Here is a 19,077-nt window from a genome sequence, read left to right as displayed (position 1 = left end):
TCCCTCTATTCATCCATCCCTTCCTCACTCTCTTCACCCATCCATCCCTCTCCCTGGTTCCCTCAATCCCTCTCTTCATCCATCCCTCAATCCATTTGTCCCTCTCTCCAGCCATTCATTCATTCATCCAATCCATTCTCCCTTCCTCCCCCATCCATCCATCCATCCATCCATCCATCCATCCATCCATCCATCCATCCATCCATCCATCCATCCATCCATCCATCCATCCATCCATCCATCCATCCATCTTTCCATCCTCCATCCATCGTCCACCCCTTTCTCCCTCCCCCCATCTCCCTCCATCTCTGCCCCATACATCCGTGTTTCTATCCATCCATAAATCCATCAATCATCCCCCCATCTTATCAGAGGCCACGATAGAGTTCTCTGGAGCTTATATGTTGAAGTTGTAGCACTTTTTAGTAAAAAAAGATTGTGGCTACTATGAGGATTTTAAGTTTATCAAGTCAACATTGAATGATAGGAAATAAGTTGATTCATGTAAATAAAACAAATCCTAACAGACCCATTCTTGATATCAAATAGTCTTCAGCGGCGACAGCAGGGGCCTCAGCAGGTCAGCTGACTTGGTCTTGGAATGCGGTCTTGTGGAACGCTGTGAACGGACTTACATCGACCCGAGTGTGTCGGCCTGTCTGGCTGTCGGCGGTTCTTTCTGTCCGCTGCCACTCCCCCGACCCAAGAACTCCTACTCCGGTCCAGACCCGCATTCTTCCACGATACCTTTGGAAACTAAACTGCACTGAGAACGGGCCAAGAGTTGTAAAGACAAGTTGAATTGAGAGTTTATAAGAAAAGGAAAAAGGGAGTGAAAGTCTCCGTGAGTGACAAGAAAAAAGAGTGGAAATGTGGGCTTAAGTTAACAATGTGTTGCTTTTATGTTACATTCATTTTAAATGCAAATGGCTTGAGTTACTTCTCACTGAAAATAGTTAAAGCACGAGCAACAAGTACCTAAAAAGGGTGCTATTAACTGACCTAAGCAATCCGTCTTAAATTAGTTCTACATCCTCCAAATTTCCTTTAAAACAAAAATGAAAAATGTATTCTCCCCATCAACTAGTCACTGCAGCCATGTGTGCACAATAACGCATACGTTATAAGCGTCTTCCATCCAACCTGCTCACATCAAAAACACATACAGGCTTTTTTACACCTTTTAAATACTCAAACCTTCTTTTTTTCCTTCGGGTTGAATTCAGTGTCTTGTTCTAGTTCAGCACCAGAGGTGGGTTATATTTCGTCAATAAATACTCACAAAAATGACAAAAGTGTAGGAACTATTACTACTATAGTCTTATTTAGAGATCATTAATGAATAATAAAAATAACATTGTTTATTGACATGATATGTGACCTCACGAAGGCCACTTTAATACAGTTAAAGGGCAGCAAGTTCTGCTCAACAAAATAAGGGGAGAAGACAGAAAATGATGGTGACAAAAAAAACTACTTTTTCCTCAAAAAAAAAGAAAAAAATGTAGAACTATTGTTTTTTTTGGTGAAAAAAAGTTGCATGGTATTTTAGCATGTTGACAATCACTAATTAACTCGTTGTGCCCAAATACACAAAAAAAATACACAACGAAAAAAGCATAAAAAATTAAGTTTTATTAGATTTTTGTTAAAAAAAAGAAAAATATATTGAAATTATAAACCTAGTTTATTATGCTACAAAATATAAACCAGTCCTAGTGATCATCATGCTACCGTAACCAAGAAGGATACGAATAAAGTTTTTCAAAACAAGTGCAGAACATTACCGGCGTCTAAGAAGTATATTTCTGGAGGTTTGTACATGAAATCATTGCTTCACGTACGAAAGTCTTCCTTTGAAAACGCTCCATCTGGTGCTGTGTTTGTGTAATCCCAGCGCGTCAGGGGCCGAGGGGCTGCCTGGTCACTCAGCTGGAGGAACAATCAAAGCTGAAGACGAGACCCTTCAAACCCTTTAACATTTCCCTTCACCCAGGAAGTGCATCTCTGTGCTCCAGCTGCACAAATAACCCCTCGTGTTGAGGAAGAACGTTCGGTGTTGATGACTGTGATGATTGGTCCACAGGACGCTCCTCACAGTGGTGGCTGTTCTCTCCTCGTACTCCATCCATTTGCTGCTCAAGCTGTCAGGGATCGTAGGTATGTACGCCCCGTTCTTCTGGGGGAAACAAAACAAAGATGGAGTCCAATAAATGGTCTTAAAAAAAGCGTCTGTGGTTCAGGTATTCGCGCCTACGAGCAGCTCGGCTACAGAGCGTTCGGGACCCCCGGCAAGATGGCGGCAGGTATCGCCATCACACTGCAGAACATTGGAGGTAAGATCACTGTTCATGAGCACACTTTCTTTCTGTCTCTCTAGTCATCCTTCCATCTTTCCAGCCTTTCATACATTTATCAAGCTATCCATCCATCCATCCCTCTATCCTTCCTTCTATCCATCTATCCATCCTTCTATCCATCCATCCATCCATCCTTCCTTCTATCCATCTATCCATCCTTCTATCCATCCATCTATCCATCCATCCTTCCTTCTATCCATCTATCCATCCATCCATCATCTTTTTATCCTTCCTTCTATCCATCTATCCATCCTTCTATCCATCCATCCATCCATCCATTTATCCTTCCTTCTATCCATCTATCTATCCATCCATCATTCCATCCATCCATCCATCCATCCATCCATCCATCCATCCATCCATCCATCCATCCATCCATCCATCCATCCATCCATCCATTCATTTATCCTTCCTTCTATCCATCCATTCATCCATCCGTCCATCCGTCCATCATCCATCATCCATCATCCATCATCCATCATCCATTCATCTATCCATCTGTCTTTACATCCATCACGCTATCCATCATCCATCCTTCCATATAAATATCCATCATTGCATCAATCTTTCCATCGAGCTGTCCATCTGTCTATCTATCCTTCCATCTATTCAACCATCAGTCTATCATCCATCTGTCTGTCATGCATCCATCTATCTTTGCATCCATCCATCCACCCATCAAGCTTTCGATCATCTATCCATCTGTCCAACCAGCCAGCCATCCATCCATCCTTTCATCTCTCCATCGATCAAATCATCCATCCATCCTACCATCAATGCATCCATCCATCCTTTTATGCTTACAGCAAGCCATCCATCGAGCATCCATCATTCCATGCATCCATCTATTAATCCATATTTCCATCTATCCATAATACTTACACCCCTTCATCTATCCATCCATCGTCTATCCTCACACCCCTCCACCAATCCATACATCATCTATCTAAACATCCCTTCATATATCCATTATTCATTACATATCTCTTTCTATCATCCATCTATCCATGTACTATATACCCTTAGACACCTCCATTATCAATTCAACCATCATTCAATCTATGCATCCATCCACCTAACCATCCATCCATGCCTCCATGCTTCTATCCATCATTCAATATATCCATCTATCCATCCATCCATCCATCCATCCATCCATCCATCCATCCATCCATCCATCCATCCATCCATCCATCCATCCATCCATCCATCCATCCATCCATCCATCCTTCTATCCTTCTATCCATCCATCCATCCATCCATCCATCCATCCATCCATCCATCCATCCATCCGTCCATCAATGCTCTATAGTAAACTTGTTTCTTGTTGTGTTCACAGCCATGTCCAGTTATCTGTACATAGTCAAGTATGAGTTTCCTCTGGTCATCCAGGCCTTCCTCAGAGTGGACAAACCTGCTGGGTGAGTAAAACCAGAGGCACAGAACTCACAGTACTCATCCAGGAATGATGTATGAATGAGTACACATACACTACTTCTTATTTCCTGTTTAAAAAAAAAAAAAAGCCTCTCAAGGGAAAGTCTCATATGGTCTCTTATGTTTACCCTCGGTTTAAAATCCAGAATATCCTTTTTTTTGCAACTGAAGAGTGAGTTCATGGCAGAGCTTCAATAAATTATCTCGTGTGAGAGATTCTCGGCTTTAACACATTTGTGTGAGGCTGTACTCGCCTGATATATTCTCAACATCTGGCACAGCTGTGACCCCGGAGCACTGGCACAGAGAAACACTCCAATCTAAACTCAGCAAGACTCCCTGATCGTAAACGTGTGGATATCTGTCTCTGGTGCAGGTGGCCATGAAAGACAAACAACTCTCTCTTTTCTGGACGTACATGTGGGACAATACTTCTTTCACTCTCACTGCACTTAAGTGATGAGTAAATATACGACTTGGATATTTAGTCAAATATAGTCCTAGTAAGGTTGAGCAACATCACGATAATTGTGTGTCATATCAGCGTATATTCAATATATATTACGCATTAAATTGCAATGTTTGTTTCATTTATTGTTAATTTTGTTACTTATTAAAATGTATGTACGACACTTAAGTGAGATTTACAGATTTAAGGTTCTTTTTCTAATATATATTTAAGTGGATTTAAGATTAAAGTGGATTATTTTTTATTTTTTATCTTTTTTTTTATTAGTTTCTTCTTGAAAAAACAGTAAAACAATGAAAGATATTTGTGAAAATACAAATTATAATAAATATTTATTATATATTTGGAACTTATAAATGTTAAAATCTCACAAAATGCACAATTTTAATTTAGTTATTTTCATTGTACAATGTTTTTGTTTTACTATCTGTAACTACTTTTGTTAAAATGCTATTTTTTAAATGTGATTCATATTAAAACATAATGAATAAAATAAAAATCACAAATGTTAGTAATAATTATGATAATAATAGTAATAATACATGAAGTATTGTGTCAAATCAATCTTAATATTTCTGTTTATTTGCCTTATTAGCACTTTATCTCACTTTATCTCACTGTTATCTCAGTCAGGCTCATAATAAATATTCTTCTCTCAAAATGCCCTTTTTTTTACATTTTCAAGTCATTTTCATCTTAGTTTTTGCTGCCCGTTTTTATATCATATCATTTAGAAAAGTATATTTGGCAGTTTCTAAAATAATAAATCCAAATAAAATTCTAAATGTGATAATAATAAAATATTAAGTTGTTTTGTTGTTAAAATAATACTTTTTAAAATAGATATTTCTCATAAATGATGTTTGATTTTCACTTTATCTTCTCAGTCAGGCTCATATCAAACTATACAAATAAGAAAGGAGGAAAAAAACACCATCTTTCTTTCCTAATTTGATCTAAAGTAGGTCGGAGTTGAATCATTTTTCTAAGGTTTCAAAGGTGATTTTCAGCACTTTGAAATAAATTCCACCTTTTTCAGATCATGACAGAAAATACCAGTATTTTGAGAAGGTGTTGATGTGAGGTTTGGTGGTGAATGTGACACTAGTGTTGTATAGATGTTTCCAACAGCAGCTGCTGTGCTCTGTGCTCTGTTTTCAAGGCTTTGCTCCGTAATCATCTGTGATAACAGATTATCCTCAGGGATTTCATTCTCTGTCTCTAGATTATTTCACGGCTCCGAGGGTCAGTCAAGTGTCGAATATTGTCTCGTTTTTTTTTAATCTCATGTGACAAGACGTTATTATGTTGCATGTAAAAAAAAAAGAAGATATTTCATAACGTTATGCAACCTGATGTTTATTAAATTGAGACTCATCACATTGATGTTTGTAGTTACAGTAAGAAAAAGGTTATTTTAATTGTATTGTCTTCACTTTGGTTTCTCTCGATTTCCTTTTAATTGTTGTTATCTAGAATGTCTTCTTAAAAAAATGAAACAAGGTTGACTAATTTTCAAAAAATACTGTATTATAATGTATTATATTAATCATGTATTTTGACTTTAGAATGTGAAAATCTTCTTTTCAAAAAAGCTACATTTTCAAGTTATTTTCATCGTGGAATGTATTTAAAATGGTATTTTTTTTCATTTTGAAATTTCAATCAGAACGTAATGAATGAAATAAAGATGGAATTCAATATGCCAGTAATATAATACAAATAATTGTATTACATGGGTAGAGCTTAAATATAATATAGATATTTAATATAGATAATAATGTGTTATTAGCAATATGTTAGCACACTCAGTCATCTATCCTTAGATACCTCCCTTTATTCCACCATCATGCCATATATATATATATATATATATATATATATATACATACATACACACATATGGATATAAAATTAATGAATTAACTTATTAATTTAATTTATATTTATTTATAACAAAAAATGTGTAAATTATTTGTACATACAAAATAAAAAAACACCAGTTAAACAAAGAAGCAGAATAAAAAAACATTAAAAAAAACCTGTAGTTCGAAAAAGAAGTAGGAAGAAGTAAATTACTTTTCTTTATTATTATTTTGTTTGTGGCACATACTTTTACACAGATATCCATACAAGAGATACATATATATTAATATATAATCACAATAACATGATAAAGTGTAATATATAAGCATATACTTAATAGGTGTGAATACACATGATATACAAAATATACATTGTTACTATCATCGTTGGTTCTCACATGTCCATATACTTGTGTATGTTTGTACCTTTTATTTTTAACCAGATTTATATTTGTACTATGTTTTATTTCTGTCTCCAGACAGCTTTTGTTTTCATCAGTAACATATCGCTGCCAGATGGTCCGAGGGATATATGAAAGTCATTTCTTTCACAGCTACACACGTGTGTGTGTCACAGCTACACACACGTGTGTGTGTGTGTGTGTCACAGGTACACACGTGTGTGTGTGTGTGTGTCACAGGTACACACGTGTGTGTGTGTGTCGCATCATGTGGTGTGTGCATATGTGTTGGTGAACGTGTAGGAGGTTACAAATGCTTCATGTTTTCTACACACAGATGTGATTAAAGTGTGTGTAACAATAGTATGGATTGATCTAGTGTGTGTGTGTAACAATAGTATGGATTGATTTGTGTATGTGTTGAAGCAGCAGATGTAGCGACTCGGCCTCACCTGAGAGGACGGACAATTAATCACCCCCTGCTGGGTCAAGCTATAAATAGACCAGAGCTTTTCTTTTCCCCCCATTTTCTCGCCTGGAGACAATGTGACCTTCAGATATAGTCATTTTTTAAATTCATTCATGATATATTAAGTGTTTTTATGTTAGTGATGAACGTATTTACAGTGGGAAAAATCGCACAAATCTTAAACCTAAATAACCTTTAAAACCAAACCCCATAATTATTTGAGTCATTGAGATTTTTTTTTTCGTTTGTACTTCAGGGCCACCGTAGATGTTATGCTGCTACTAAACCAAGACTTTCAATGCACATGTGAGAGAGAAAATGCAAAAAGCAGTCAATTGATTTGTCGCTGTACAGTTTGTCAATAAAAAAAAATACAAACTGACTAAATACAAATAATGACGTAATGCAGTAAACACTTGACAAACATCAGACCTTTTCATTTAAAGAGTATTTTCTACATATAGCTTTTATTAAATGAATTATAAATAAGTTTTTCATGAGACAGACAATAGTGACTTTGGCTACTGTATAATATTATGATGTAATTAAAAAAAAATGAAGTATTGATCAGTCGTCAGCTTTATATAAATAATGTTATGAACAATCATAGTATTTTTTAATTTACATTCTTTGAAAGGTAATCCAACTAAAAACAAACACTGTGGCTTTATATTTATATATATATATGATGTAAATGGCATACAATACAAAACATTGATTTAATTATATAATTGTGTTAATATATACATACATACATACATACATATATATATATATTTATATACATATATACATATACATATATACATATAGAGAGAGAGAGAGTATATATATATATTTATATACATACATTATGTAAATATACAATAACTGACATTTGTCTTTAATTATAATGTCTTGTTGTGCAACTGTTTGAGTAAAACTAGCTTAGAAAAGAATTGGCAATATTTTTATTTAAAAGCTTTACTGATCAGACAAATCACATTTGTAATATAAAGTATTAAAATACCTGGTCAAGTGCACGGACGCGATACTGAACTGACATCTATTCAAATCTTAAACCGATTTTAAAACAAGCTGTTAGTAGTAAGCTGAGTATTTCATTTTTACAATGAATCACACGTGTTCAATGACGTCTTTAACTTCAAAACTCCAAACTCTTGATTCTCTCTAAAAAACGAATGTGTAATAAGTGTGATCGTTACAAACCACACAGTCATAATAAACGTTTACCTGTGTTTCTGTGTCTCAACTTCTGTCCTTCGATCTCTCCACAGTGAATGGTATATGAACGGAAACTATCTGGTGATCATCGTGTCTATTGCTGTTATTCTGCCGCTGGCGCTGATGAAACAACTCGGTGAGTTTCAACTGTATTCTTGTTCGAGCGTCTTCTCATCATGAGAGATCCAATGGTTTTAATGGTGGAACCATGTCAGTTATACTGTAGACGACGGTGGAGACAGATTCATGTGAGCAGGTCAATAGAAACTAATGAACTGATGTGACACGAGAGAATAAATGAGATTATGTGCCTTTGATGTTTATCCCTGTAAACCAGTTTATTCTTCTTTTAATGTTCTTAAAAATCAATTTAAAATGTAAAAATGAAAATTATAGGTTAGAAGTCATGATTGCTAGATCATGAATTCAGTCATAGTGGGAAAAATAATTGAACTCCATTCGAAAATACTGTAAAACTTTGTTATGTTCTGATGTATTTAACAAAACATTAAGGAATTAGTGACCACTTCATTTGTCGCCAACTTAAATGAACATTTACAGTATTTGAACTTGCAAACTCAACATATGCATATAACAGTGACCTAAGCGCTATATAAATACAAATTACTTACTTACTTACCTAAACAGCATGATGCTTTGCCGCCCAGCCAACCAATCACAGCTGTCCATCACTTTTAAAATGGCCACAATGACATTTAATTAAAAGAAAACAACATTATGGCGACTGGTCATCATCAAAGAGAGCAGTGTGTAGGAAGGAATCCTGGGAGGTCCCTGTTTTGTGGGCACCGTAAGTAAGGTGGTTGATTAGTGAAAACCACTAAATTCTCTTTAGTTTGTGTTTAAGTAAATCTGCCGTTCAAATAAATCACATGTTTTCTAAGAAAAGGAGAAGAAGCGTGAAATAGTGAGGGACCCTCTATAGTTATGACAGAGTTATTACATGTATAAGCTCCGCCCATTGAGTCGGGCACTATAAGATTTCATTGGATCAAAGAGCTGTCAATCAAAACAGCTCAATGAACGTGATGGATTTGTTGCAACACATGTCAATGTTGAACGGTCCACAGAGACGAGTGTCTCACAATATGAGCTCAGTGACAGAATTAGAAAGTGAAAAGACCCCTCAAGACCCCCCTCTAATCTAAATGAGTCATTTACTGATTTTGTGTTTGCAGGTTACCTTGGATACACTAGTGGCTTCTCCCTCACCTGCATGGTTTTCTTCCTCATTTCGGTAAATGATCATCATTATCACTTCAAACACATGGAAGACAATAAAACGTGATCATGTGCAATAATCTTCCTGATGAAAGGAAAAATCTAACCAGTGAAGTTCTTGAGAAACTGCAGGAAGACTCGCCATGAATTTAGAAACACACACAAGAGACGATATACAGTCACAGAAACTGGAAATTAAGTTAATTGAAGCATTTAAATTAGTAATAACACAAATACAATTAACACTAAACACATGACACACATAAATGAATCACTTGACACACATAATGTACACGTGCCGTTATATGATGATCATGGGATGAAACAAAGATCACATATGTGTTGAGAGGACATCGATGGAGTCAAAATTATGTAATATTTATAATAAACTAACAAAGTAACATAATTTAACTATGAGATAAATATTTTGTTCAGTGAAATAGAAAATAATAAATAATATAAAAATTGTTTGATTACAGTTGAAAGTTGTTTGATTACAGTTGAAAGTTGTTTGATTATAGTTGAAAATAGTTTGATTAAAGTTGAAAATTGTTTGATTAAAGTTGAAAATAGTTTGATTAAAGTTTAAAATAGTTTGATTATAGTTGAAAATAGTTTGATTAAAGTTTAAAATAGTTTGATTATAGTTGAAAATAGTTTGATTAAAGTTTAAAATAGTTTGATTATAGTTGAAAATAGTTTGATTAAAGTTTAAAATAGTTTGATTATAGTTAAAAATTGTTTGATTATAGTTAAAAATTGTTTGATTATAGTTGAAAATTGTTTGATTAAAGTTTAAAATAGTTTGATTATAGTTGAAAATTGTTAGATTACATTTAATAATTGTTTGATTATAGTTGAAAAATTGTTTGATAACAGTTGAAAATCTAATTGTAAAATACTATACAAACATACTTGTTTACTGAAACCGAAAAGGTAAAGGACCAGATAAGATTAAAACCAACAAACAAAGATACATGATAGAAAGTGTTAGCATCTGATGCTATGATTATTACTTTATATCTGAGGTAGTTCTTCGCACGTTTGTTCCAGGACAGGTTTTCTTCTGTCGATCCATCACTCGCGTTCTCAGTTCTGCTGAGAAATCAAACTGAACACCTTCTCTCTCCAGGTGATCTACAAAAAGTTCAACATTCCATGTCCCTTCGTGGACTTTTCTTTCAACGCGACGTCCACGTTGCTGAACCTCACGGATCCTGGCGGGGAAATCAATCCGGCGTGTGTTCCCAAAATGGCCAACCTCAACTCACAAGTAGGTTGATGCATGAAACACTGTCTCCAGCTCTGCAAGTCCACCCCCCCCCCCTGACACCACCTCCACCAGCACCTCCTGCCTCGAGCAGCGGCGACTCCACACTTATGTCACTTCATCAGCATGTTGCCAGTGACAGACGCCATCCCAGCATGAAGGTCACACTCACTACACTTGAGGAGCCGGACTAGGATCCAACGTTGTTTTTTTAGAATCTAACCTCTGATGCGTAGAGAAGATCTCAACAAAAAAAACTCTTTAAATCATCTTCAGACCTCGACTGCTGCTACTGAATTAAATCAATCATTTTTTTCTTTGGATCTCTTCCTGTGAACGTTGACTAGTTTGCGACTCCAGGATCACAGCTTCGAAAATGACAACTTTGAAAGTCACAGCCCAGATTTGACAGAGGCGTATGAAGAGAGGGAACATTTATTGAGAAAGAAGAAGGAACTTCTGAAGGATCTAAAGGGAAACTACAGACATCAAAATTGTAAAATTAGATAAAAGGTCCAATTCTGACTCTCTGTTCCCCATTTTGACAATCCACTCATGTTAGACCCTCCCCTGCTCCCACTCAATGGGCGGAGTTTATGACAAAGAAAGCTGCTCATTGGTTAATTTACTCACTTGTAGGAGGGCTGGTCCAATCAGATTAACCTTCCCAAGTATGGTTTTTCAGTGACAGTGTAGTGTCAATAAAGTTGTGAATATATGTATATTAACAGAATAAAATATCAAAGTCAAGGTTAAACAGTCAAAAATGTAATATTTACCCCAAATTACGCAAGTGATTAGATTAGATAAGACTTTATTAATCCCTCTGGAGATAAAAGGAAGAACAAGAACTAAGGGCAAACAAAGTTCAAGGGATGTCAAATTTGTTTATTTTCTAACTGGTCCAATCAGATGAACCTTCAGAAATATGTTTTTTCAGTGACAGTGTAGTGTCAATAAAGTTGTAAATGTTCTTATATTAACAGAATAAAATATCAAAGTCAAGGTTAAACAGTCAAAAATGTGATATTTACCCAAAATAATGCTAGTGATTAGATTAGATTATAGACGTTATTAATCCTCCTAGAGACGTCATAAGAGGAAGAGCAAGAACAAAGGGCAAACAAGGAACAGAGTGCAAGGGATGTCAAATTTGTTAATTTCCTAACTTGTAGGAGAGCTCGTCCAATCAGATGAACCTTCACGAATATGGTTTTAAGTATTAGATTAGATTAGACTTTATTAATCCCTCTGGAGAAGTCATAAAAGCAAGAGCAAGAACAAAGTGCATACAATAAATTTTCTAACTGGTCCAATCAGATGAACCTTCGGAAATATGGTTTTCAGTGACTGTATTATGTCAATAAAGTTAACAGAATAAAATATCAAGGTCAAGGTTAAACAGACAAAAATGTCATGTTTACCTGAGGTTATGTGAGTAATTATATTATATAAGACTTTATTAATCCCTCTCGAGACGTCATAAAAGCAAGAGCAAGAACAATGCAAACAAGGAACAAAGTTCAAGGTGTGTTAATTTTCTAACTGGTCCAATCAGATGAACCTTCGGAAATATGTTTTTCAGTGACTGTATTATGTCAATAAAGTTAACAGAATAAAATATCAAAGTCAAGGTTAAACAGACAAAAATTTCATATTTACCTTAAATTATGCGAGTGACTCTGGAGACGTCATAAAAGTTAGAACAAGAACTAAGTGCAAACAAAGTGCAAGGGATGTCAAATTTGTTTATTTTCTAACTGGTCCAATCAGATAAACCTTCAGAAATATGATTTTTCAGTGACCGTGTTGTCAATAAAGTTGTAAATGTATGTAGAGTAAGAACAAAGTTCCAACAAAGAACAAAGGGCAAGGGATGTCAAATTTGTAAATCCCTTAACTTGTATGAGAGCTCGTCCAATCAGATGAACCTTCATGAATATGGTTTCAAGTATTAGATTAGAATTTATTAATCCCTCTGGATACGTCATGAAAGCAAGAACAAAGAACAAACAAAGTGCAAGGGATGTCAAATTTGTTTATTTTCTAACTGGTCCAATCAGATGAACCTTCCCGAATATGGTTTTCAGTGACAGTATAGTGTCAATAAAGTTGTAAATGTACTTATATTAACAGAATAAAATATCAAAGTCAAGGTTAAACAGTCAAAAATGTGATATTTACCCAAAATTACGAGAGTGATTGGATTAGATAGACTTTATTAATCCCTCTCAAGACGTCATAAAAGCAAGAGCAAGAACACAGGGCAAACAAGGAACAAAGTGCAAGGGATGCTAATTTTCTAACTGGTCCAATCACATGAACCTTCGCAAATACGGTTTTTCAGTGACCGTGTGATGTTAATAAAGTCGTAAATGTATTTATATTAACAGAATAAAACGTCAAAGTCAAGGCTAAACTGACAATAATTTGATTTTGACCCAAAACAATGCGAGCGAGTGAACCGATGACCATCTTCTTGGTCAAACATTTTCCAAGTAAACGTCCATATTTGCCACTTGAATAAGAATCATTTGACTTCTATATTATCTCACCTTGTTCATTTGCAATTTTAGATGAAATTATTCACTTTATTTCCAACACAGATCGACCCATTTAATCCAGCGTAATCTGTGGCCCTGAGCCGTAAAGTACGGCTGGTAGTCCTGGACCGACCGTACGACCGAAACCCTCCTTTGATTTAAACTCCCATCAGGTCCGGTCTAGAGAAGCAGGACCTCCCCGACATCACCCGGGCTATTAACCACATTGACGCTGCTAAGCAGCTCACAAGCCTCGGCATTAATCCGAAGCCACTGAATCAAAACGACCTGCTCTCGGTGTCTGCCTCGCGGAGAAACGCTCGCTAAATAAAAAAGCGAGAGGTCGAGGTGGAGAACGAGCCCGGGCCGGCGTTGCTGTATCTATGGTGACATGTTTGGGGTTGATTTTCCAGACGGCCTACACCATTCCTATCCTGGCCTTCGCCTTTGTGTGCCACCCCGAGGTCCTGCCCATCTACACAGAGCTGCGCAAGTACGTCTGGCTGAACCGAGTCACATGCACCGCTTGAACTTTACACTGGCATGTTGGAGAAATAAGTCACTTTGGCATGTGTTTGTCTTTTTCTAAACCCCTGGTCGTAACCTCTGGCGTCAGTTCAAGGTCATATCTTGTGATTTCAGTCCCACCAAGAAAAAGATGCAACATGTGTCAAACATCTCCATCGCGGTCATGTACGTCATGTACTTCCTGGCTGCTCTCTTCGGATACCTCACTTTCTACGGTGAGTTTGAACGGATTGATGCTTATCTCTCGTGATTGTCTTTAAAATACACGCCAAGAAAATGTATTCAATATTTTTCATAATATCTCAAAGTAGTCCATAGAGTTAATAGTTCCTTTCAAGTTAAAAAAGCTAGTTTTTGGATAGTTTGACTACTTCATTTTGATCAATTTTACCCATTTTGTTTCAGTAATATTAAGTTTGTTATCTCAGGGTCAAGTGCCCCAGAGACCCACAAAAAAAATGCGTGTGTGTGGTATCCCTTGTGTTATGTCAGGGTCTAAATGACCCAAAGGCCCAAAAACAAATGTGTTTGTGGTATCCCTTGTGTTATGTCAGGGTCAAGGTGACCCAGAGACCCACAAACAAATGTGTGTGTGGTATCCCTTGTGTTATGTTAGGGTCAAGATGACCCAAAGGCCCGAAAACAAATGTGTTTGTGGTATCCCTTGTGTTATGTCAGGGTCAAGGTGACCCGGAGACCCACAAACAAATGTGTGTGTGGTATCTCTTGTGTTATGTCAGGGTCAAGATGACCCGGAGGCCCGAAAATAAATGTGTGTTTGTGGTATCCCTTGTGTTATCTCAGGGTCAAGGTGACCCAGAGACCCACAAACAAATGTGTGTGTGGTATCCCTTGTGTTATGTCAGGGTCAAGATGACCCGGAGGCCCGAAAATAAATGTGTGTGTGTGGTATCCCTTGTGTTATCTCAGGGTACTGGTAACCTGAAGGCCCCGAAAACAAATGCGTTTGTGGTATCCATTGTGTTATGTCAGGATCAAGGCGACCCGAAGGCCACGAAAACAAATGCGTTAGTGGTATTCCTTGTGTTATGTCAGGGTCAAGATGACCCGAAGGCCCAAAACAAATGTGTGTGTGGTATTCCTTGTGTTATGTCAGGGTCAAACTGACCTGAAGGCCCCAAAACAAATGTGTGTGTGGTATTCCTTGTGTTATGTCAGGGTCAAAGTGGCCCAGAGGCCCCGAAAATAAATGTGTGTGTGTGGTATCCCTTGTGTTATCTCAGGGTACTGGTAACCTGAAGGCCCCGAAAACAAATGTGTTTGTGGTATTCCTTGTGATATGTCAGGGTCAAGGTGACCCAAAGAACCAAAAACGAATGTGTTTGTGGTATTCCTTGTGTTATGTCAGGGTCAAGATGACCCGGAGGCACCAAAACAAATGTGTTTGTGGTATTCCTTGTGTTATGTCAGGGTCAAAGTGGCCCAGAGTCCCCCGAAAACAAATGTGTGTGTGGTATCCCTTGTGTTATGTCAGGGTCAAGATTTGGGTCACCTTGACCCTTGGATAACACAAGGGTTAACAAGATACAAATAGAGCTAAAGTGAATAAGTTAGTAGAACTAGTAAAGTCTCATTTTTAATAATGCTAACTGTTTTAAACCACAACCAGTATTGCTGAAGACGTCTTCAGCCCCACATAAGGTCACCGTTAAGGTCATCTTTCAATAACAACTCTAACATCATTATGAGCACTTGTCTCCCTCTAGTGGTAATATTTAATACTACCACATACTTGTTTATTTGTATCTTAACAAGGCCAAAAACATGTCACCTACGTTCTTTTTTTACTATATTTATGATGTAAATCAAAAATCCTTAAAGACGTCTTGTGTCTCCATGTTCTGTGTATGAACATTTCCTTGTGTCTCCAGGGGAGGTTGAAGCCGAGCTGCTCCACACCTACAGTCGCATCGACCCGTACGACACCCTGATCCTGTGTGTGCGAGTGGCCGTCCTCACCGCCGTCACCCTCACGGTGCCCATCGTGCTGTTTCCTGTGAGTAACACCGGGATCTGCCGAGACTAGCATGTGTGGAGACCGTCAGGAGGTACTTGACAAGGTCACCCAGATGCGGAAGAGAATTAAAATGACAACGGCTGAGCTGACCAAACACAGTGAAATACAACAAATGTCCAGCAGAGGGCGACAGTGTAACGCGAGTCCGTTTTCCTCAGTCCAGCGACAATAAAATAAAGTCCAACATTAGTCTGTAAGTATCAAGATAAAGAGTTGCAGGGCGAGGGTGGCTGCAAGTCGCAAGATCCACCGAGGAAGAGGAGAAACAAAAATTAAATCAAACTCACCAAAAGAGAACAAAATGAAAAAGTTTTTCAGGAATACCATCGAAATGAGTTCGAGGCAGGAGTCCAAGGAGTCCGGCAGGAGCGAGATTTACCGGAGTATCCGGGGCGACATGCTGACGCCTAGAAATCAGAGAGAAATCCCGACTTTATACCGATCGCTCATCGTCATCGCAGCCGTGGTTCTTGCAGTGCATTGACCTCACCGACTGTCAAGGTAGAGCGATAAAGCAGGGGCAGGAAGCAACCGTACAAAATAAAAGCACCTAGAAGAAACGTGACAGTGTTGCAGTTTTTAACAACTGTTCTAATGAAACATAATTTTTTTTAAACTGACGGCGCCACCTACTGACCTCTAAACTACATGACACTGCTTCATGAAGATTCATCGCTAGTTTTGATTCGACTTAATACGAATAAAAATATGTTTTTAAATAATATATTTAACAGCACTATTACCTGCTACACTTTTATTTTGCTGGAGAAGGATCTATATTTATAAAATCCAAGAAAAAGGGACACAAAGGGATCAAGAAGACCCACATGGGGACTCAAGACTTGTGAATTCGGTTTCAGTTGTGCTGTGTCTCAAATCGCATACTAATCTTAGTATGCTAGAAGTTAGTATGCATCAGTTTAGTATGCATACTAACTAGTACGCAAATTCTCCGCAGATAGTATGTCTCAAATCAAACCCTGAAGCTACACACTAACCGGAAATCACATGACAGCTTCTTCTTCTACTTCTATTTAACGATGTTTCAAGCAGCTGTTTGAACGCTATCGCCGACACCTGCTGGCAGCACGTATTGCAACTTTAGAAAAAGAAATAAAGAAAAAATATGAGAATCTAAATAATCGCGAGATATTTAAGCTGGTATCAGCAGCGAAGACGTGTTTATCCTCCTACTGCTGCTGAAAATACACATTTAAGTATATGCATATATATGCATTTATATATGACGTAACTTCAGTTTAAAACGTCACTAAAATGGCGGCTGTTTAGTGTGTTTAGTGTCCATCGAACCATGCTAGTTTTGTGGGCGTGTTAGTACGCCAATTTAGTTTGCATGGCGCACTAAATTTCGCATACTAAGAATTGAGACACACTAACGTACTAAAAATACTAACTTTTAGTACGCTAGTATGCGATTTGAGACACAGCACTGGTTTCACATGTAAACCCATGATTGGTGTCATGTGTTCAGGTGCGGAGAGCCATCCAGCAGATGTGGTTCCCCAACAAGACCTTCAACTGGCCGCGTCACATCGCCATCGCTATCGTCCTCCTCACGCTGATCAACCTGCTGGTCATCTTCGCGCCCAACATCCTGGGCATCTTCGGCATCATCGGTAATTGGTCGGAACATTTGGCGTTTCGAAAAAAAGTGACTTTTGTGTTTTAGATACAAAACTTGCACCAATAATATACAAATAATAGTTTTACAAAATACAAATTCAAACACAAATGAAGCACAAAGAAGGAAAATTCATGATGATATTTGAATAGAAACGAGGATAAATGTCAACAATTCAAAAGTACTGAATGTTAGAATATGATCCACATGTTTTCACTGTAAAGCTTCACTCAGTTAGTTGAGTTACTAACTATAAACTGTGTGAAGGTTATTTATGTGAAACATATTTAGTTACACAGACTCAGCCAGAGCTCCAGATACTCTTGTATATAAATACTGTATATTCCATCCCTGTGAACTGTGACGAGAATAAAAGGGCAACTTAATAAATGAAATGTTGATTTTACAAATTTTTACAATTATACTTTTACTACTAATTCTACTACTACTTTAACTTATAATTTTACTACTAATTCTACTAATCTACTAGTATTTTCTTACAAACAACAATACTATAACATTGAGTTGACTTGGAGTGTCATGGCACCCATAATTATATATACTTTTACTACTAATTCTACTACTAGTTGTACTTTTACTACTAATTATACTTCTAATTCTACTACTTGTACTTTTACTAATTCTACTTATACTACTATTTCTACTACTTCTTATACTTTTACTACTAATTCTACTACTGTTTTCCTAATTCTACTTATACTACTATTTCTACTACTACTTATACTTTTACTACTAATTCTTCTCGTAATTCTACTACTTATACCTTTAATAATTCTTCTTATACTACTAATTCTACTACTACTTATAATTTTACTACTGATTCTACTACTGCTTTCCTAATTATACTTATACTAATAATTATACTAATACTTATATGTTTATTAATAATTCTACTACTAATTCTACTACTGCTTTTAATACTTATACTTATACTACTTATTCATGTCATGACACCCATAATTATTTATAAAATGTTCAGATGACATACATATATAAACACATGACGCATCAAAGTAACATAAATTAAAATGTGAATAAATATTATTTTCAGTAAAATAGAAAAGTTCGACTAAGGGGTGGAAATAAAAAGACATTCTTCTTCTCTGTTTCTTTTTAATCTACATTACAATTGAAATGTTGTTGTTTACGCTTGATTTTTTTAAACTATATGATTTTATGAGTTTTATGTTTACAAAACTACGATGTGTTTTCTTGTATACAAAAGTTAAAAAAAAAAAAAAAAATCCTGAAACTGATAGATGTAATAAACTAATAACTAAAACATAAAAATGTACAAATAAAAATAATAGTATTAAATTCATTGTAACTTAAATGTCGATGTGATTTCAGGTGCGACCTCCGCCCCCTGCCTCATCTTCATCTTCCCTGCCGTCTTCTACATCAGGATTGTTCCCAAAGAGGAGGAGCCGATGCGTTCAGCTCCTAAAATCATGGTGCGTGTTTTAACATGTTTTAACATTAAATGTGTCAATCATTTACCCTTATGTTGTCTCTGAGACAAACACATTTGTTCTCGGGCCTTTGGGTCACCATGACCCTGAGGTAAC

General features: G+C 36.6%; 1 protein-coding gene across 2 annotated transcripts in view; it reads left to right on the top strand.

Moving 5' to 3' along the window:
* Nucleotides 1–19,077, top strand: part of LOC148070191 (sodium-coupled neutral amino acid transporter 3-like) — a 42,311-nt gene that overhangs the window by 20,387 nt on the left and 2,847 nt on the right. For both annotated transcript variants that reach the window (XM_087799985.1, XM_087799986.1), the window contains 11 exons: nucleotides 2,087–2,160; nucleotides 2,244–2,336; nucleotides 3,700–3,781; nucleotides 8,279–8,361; nucleotides 9,425–9,483; nucleotides 10,600–10,740; nucleotides 13,694–13,773; nucleotides 13,923–14,023; nucleotides 15,701–15,825; nucleotides 17,339–17,483; nucleotides 18,860–18,963. In XM_087799985.1, the coding sequence (XP_087656111.1) occupies nucleotides 2,087–2,160; nucleotides 2,244–2,336; nucleotides 3,700–3,781; nucleotides 8,279–8,361; nucleotides 9,425–9,483; nucleotides 10,600–10,740; nucleotides 13,694–13,773; nucleotides 13,923–14,023; nucleotides 15,701–15,825; nucleotides 17,339–17,483; nucleotides 18,860–18,963 (1,087 nt within the window). The remainder of the gene's footprint in view (nucleotides 1–2,086; nucleotides 2,161–2,243; nucleotides 2,337–3,699; nucleotides 3,782–8,278; nucleotides 8,362–9,424; nucleotides 9,484–10,599; nucleotides 10,741–13,693; nucleotides 13,774–13,922; nucleotides 14,024–15,700; nucleotides 15,826–17,338; nucleotides 17,484–18,859; nucleotides 18,964–19,077) is intronic.

This window comes from Callionymus lyra, chromosome 10 (assembly GCF_982586985.1).
Source record: "Callionymus lyra chromosome 10, fCalLyr1.hap1.1, whole genome shotgun sequence".
In the NCBI taxonomy this organism is placed as follows: domain Eukaryota; kingdom Metazoa; phylum Chordata; class Actinopteri; order Syngnathiformes; family Callionymidae; genus Callionymus; species Callionymus lyra.
The sequence above is the reverse complement of the archived record's forward strand: the minus strand, read 5'-3'. Positions and strand labels throughout refer to the sequence as shown.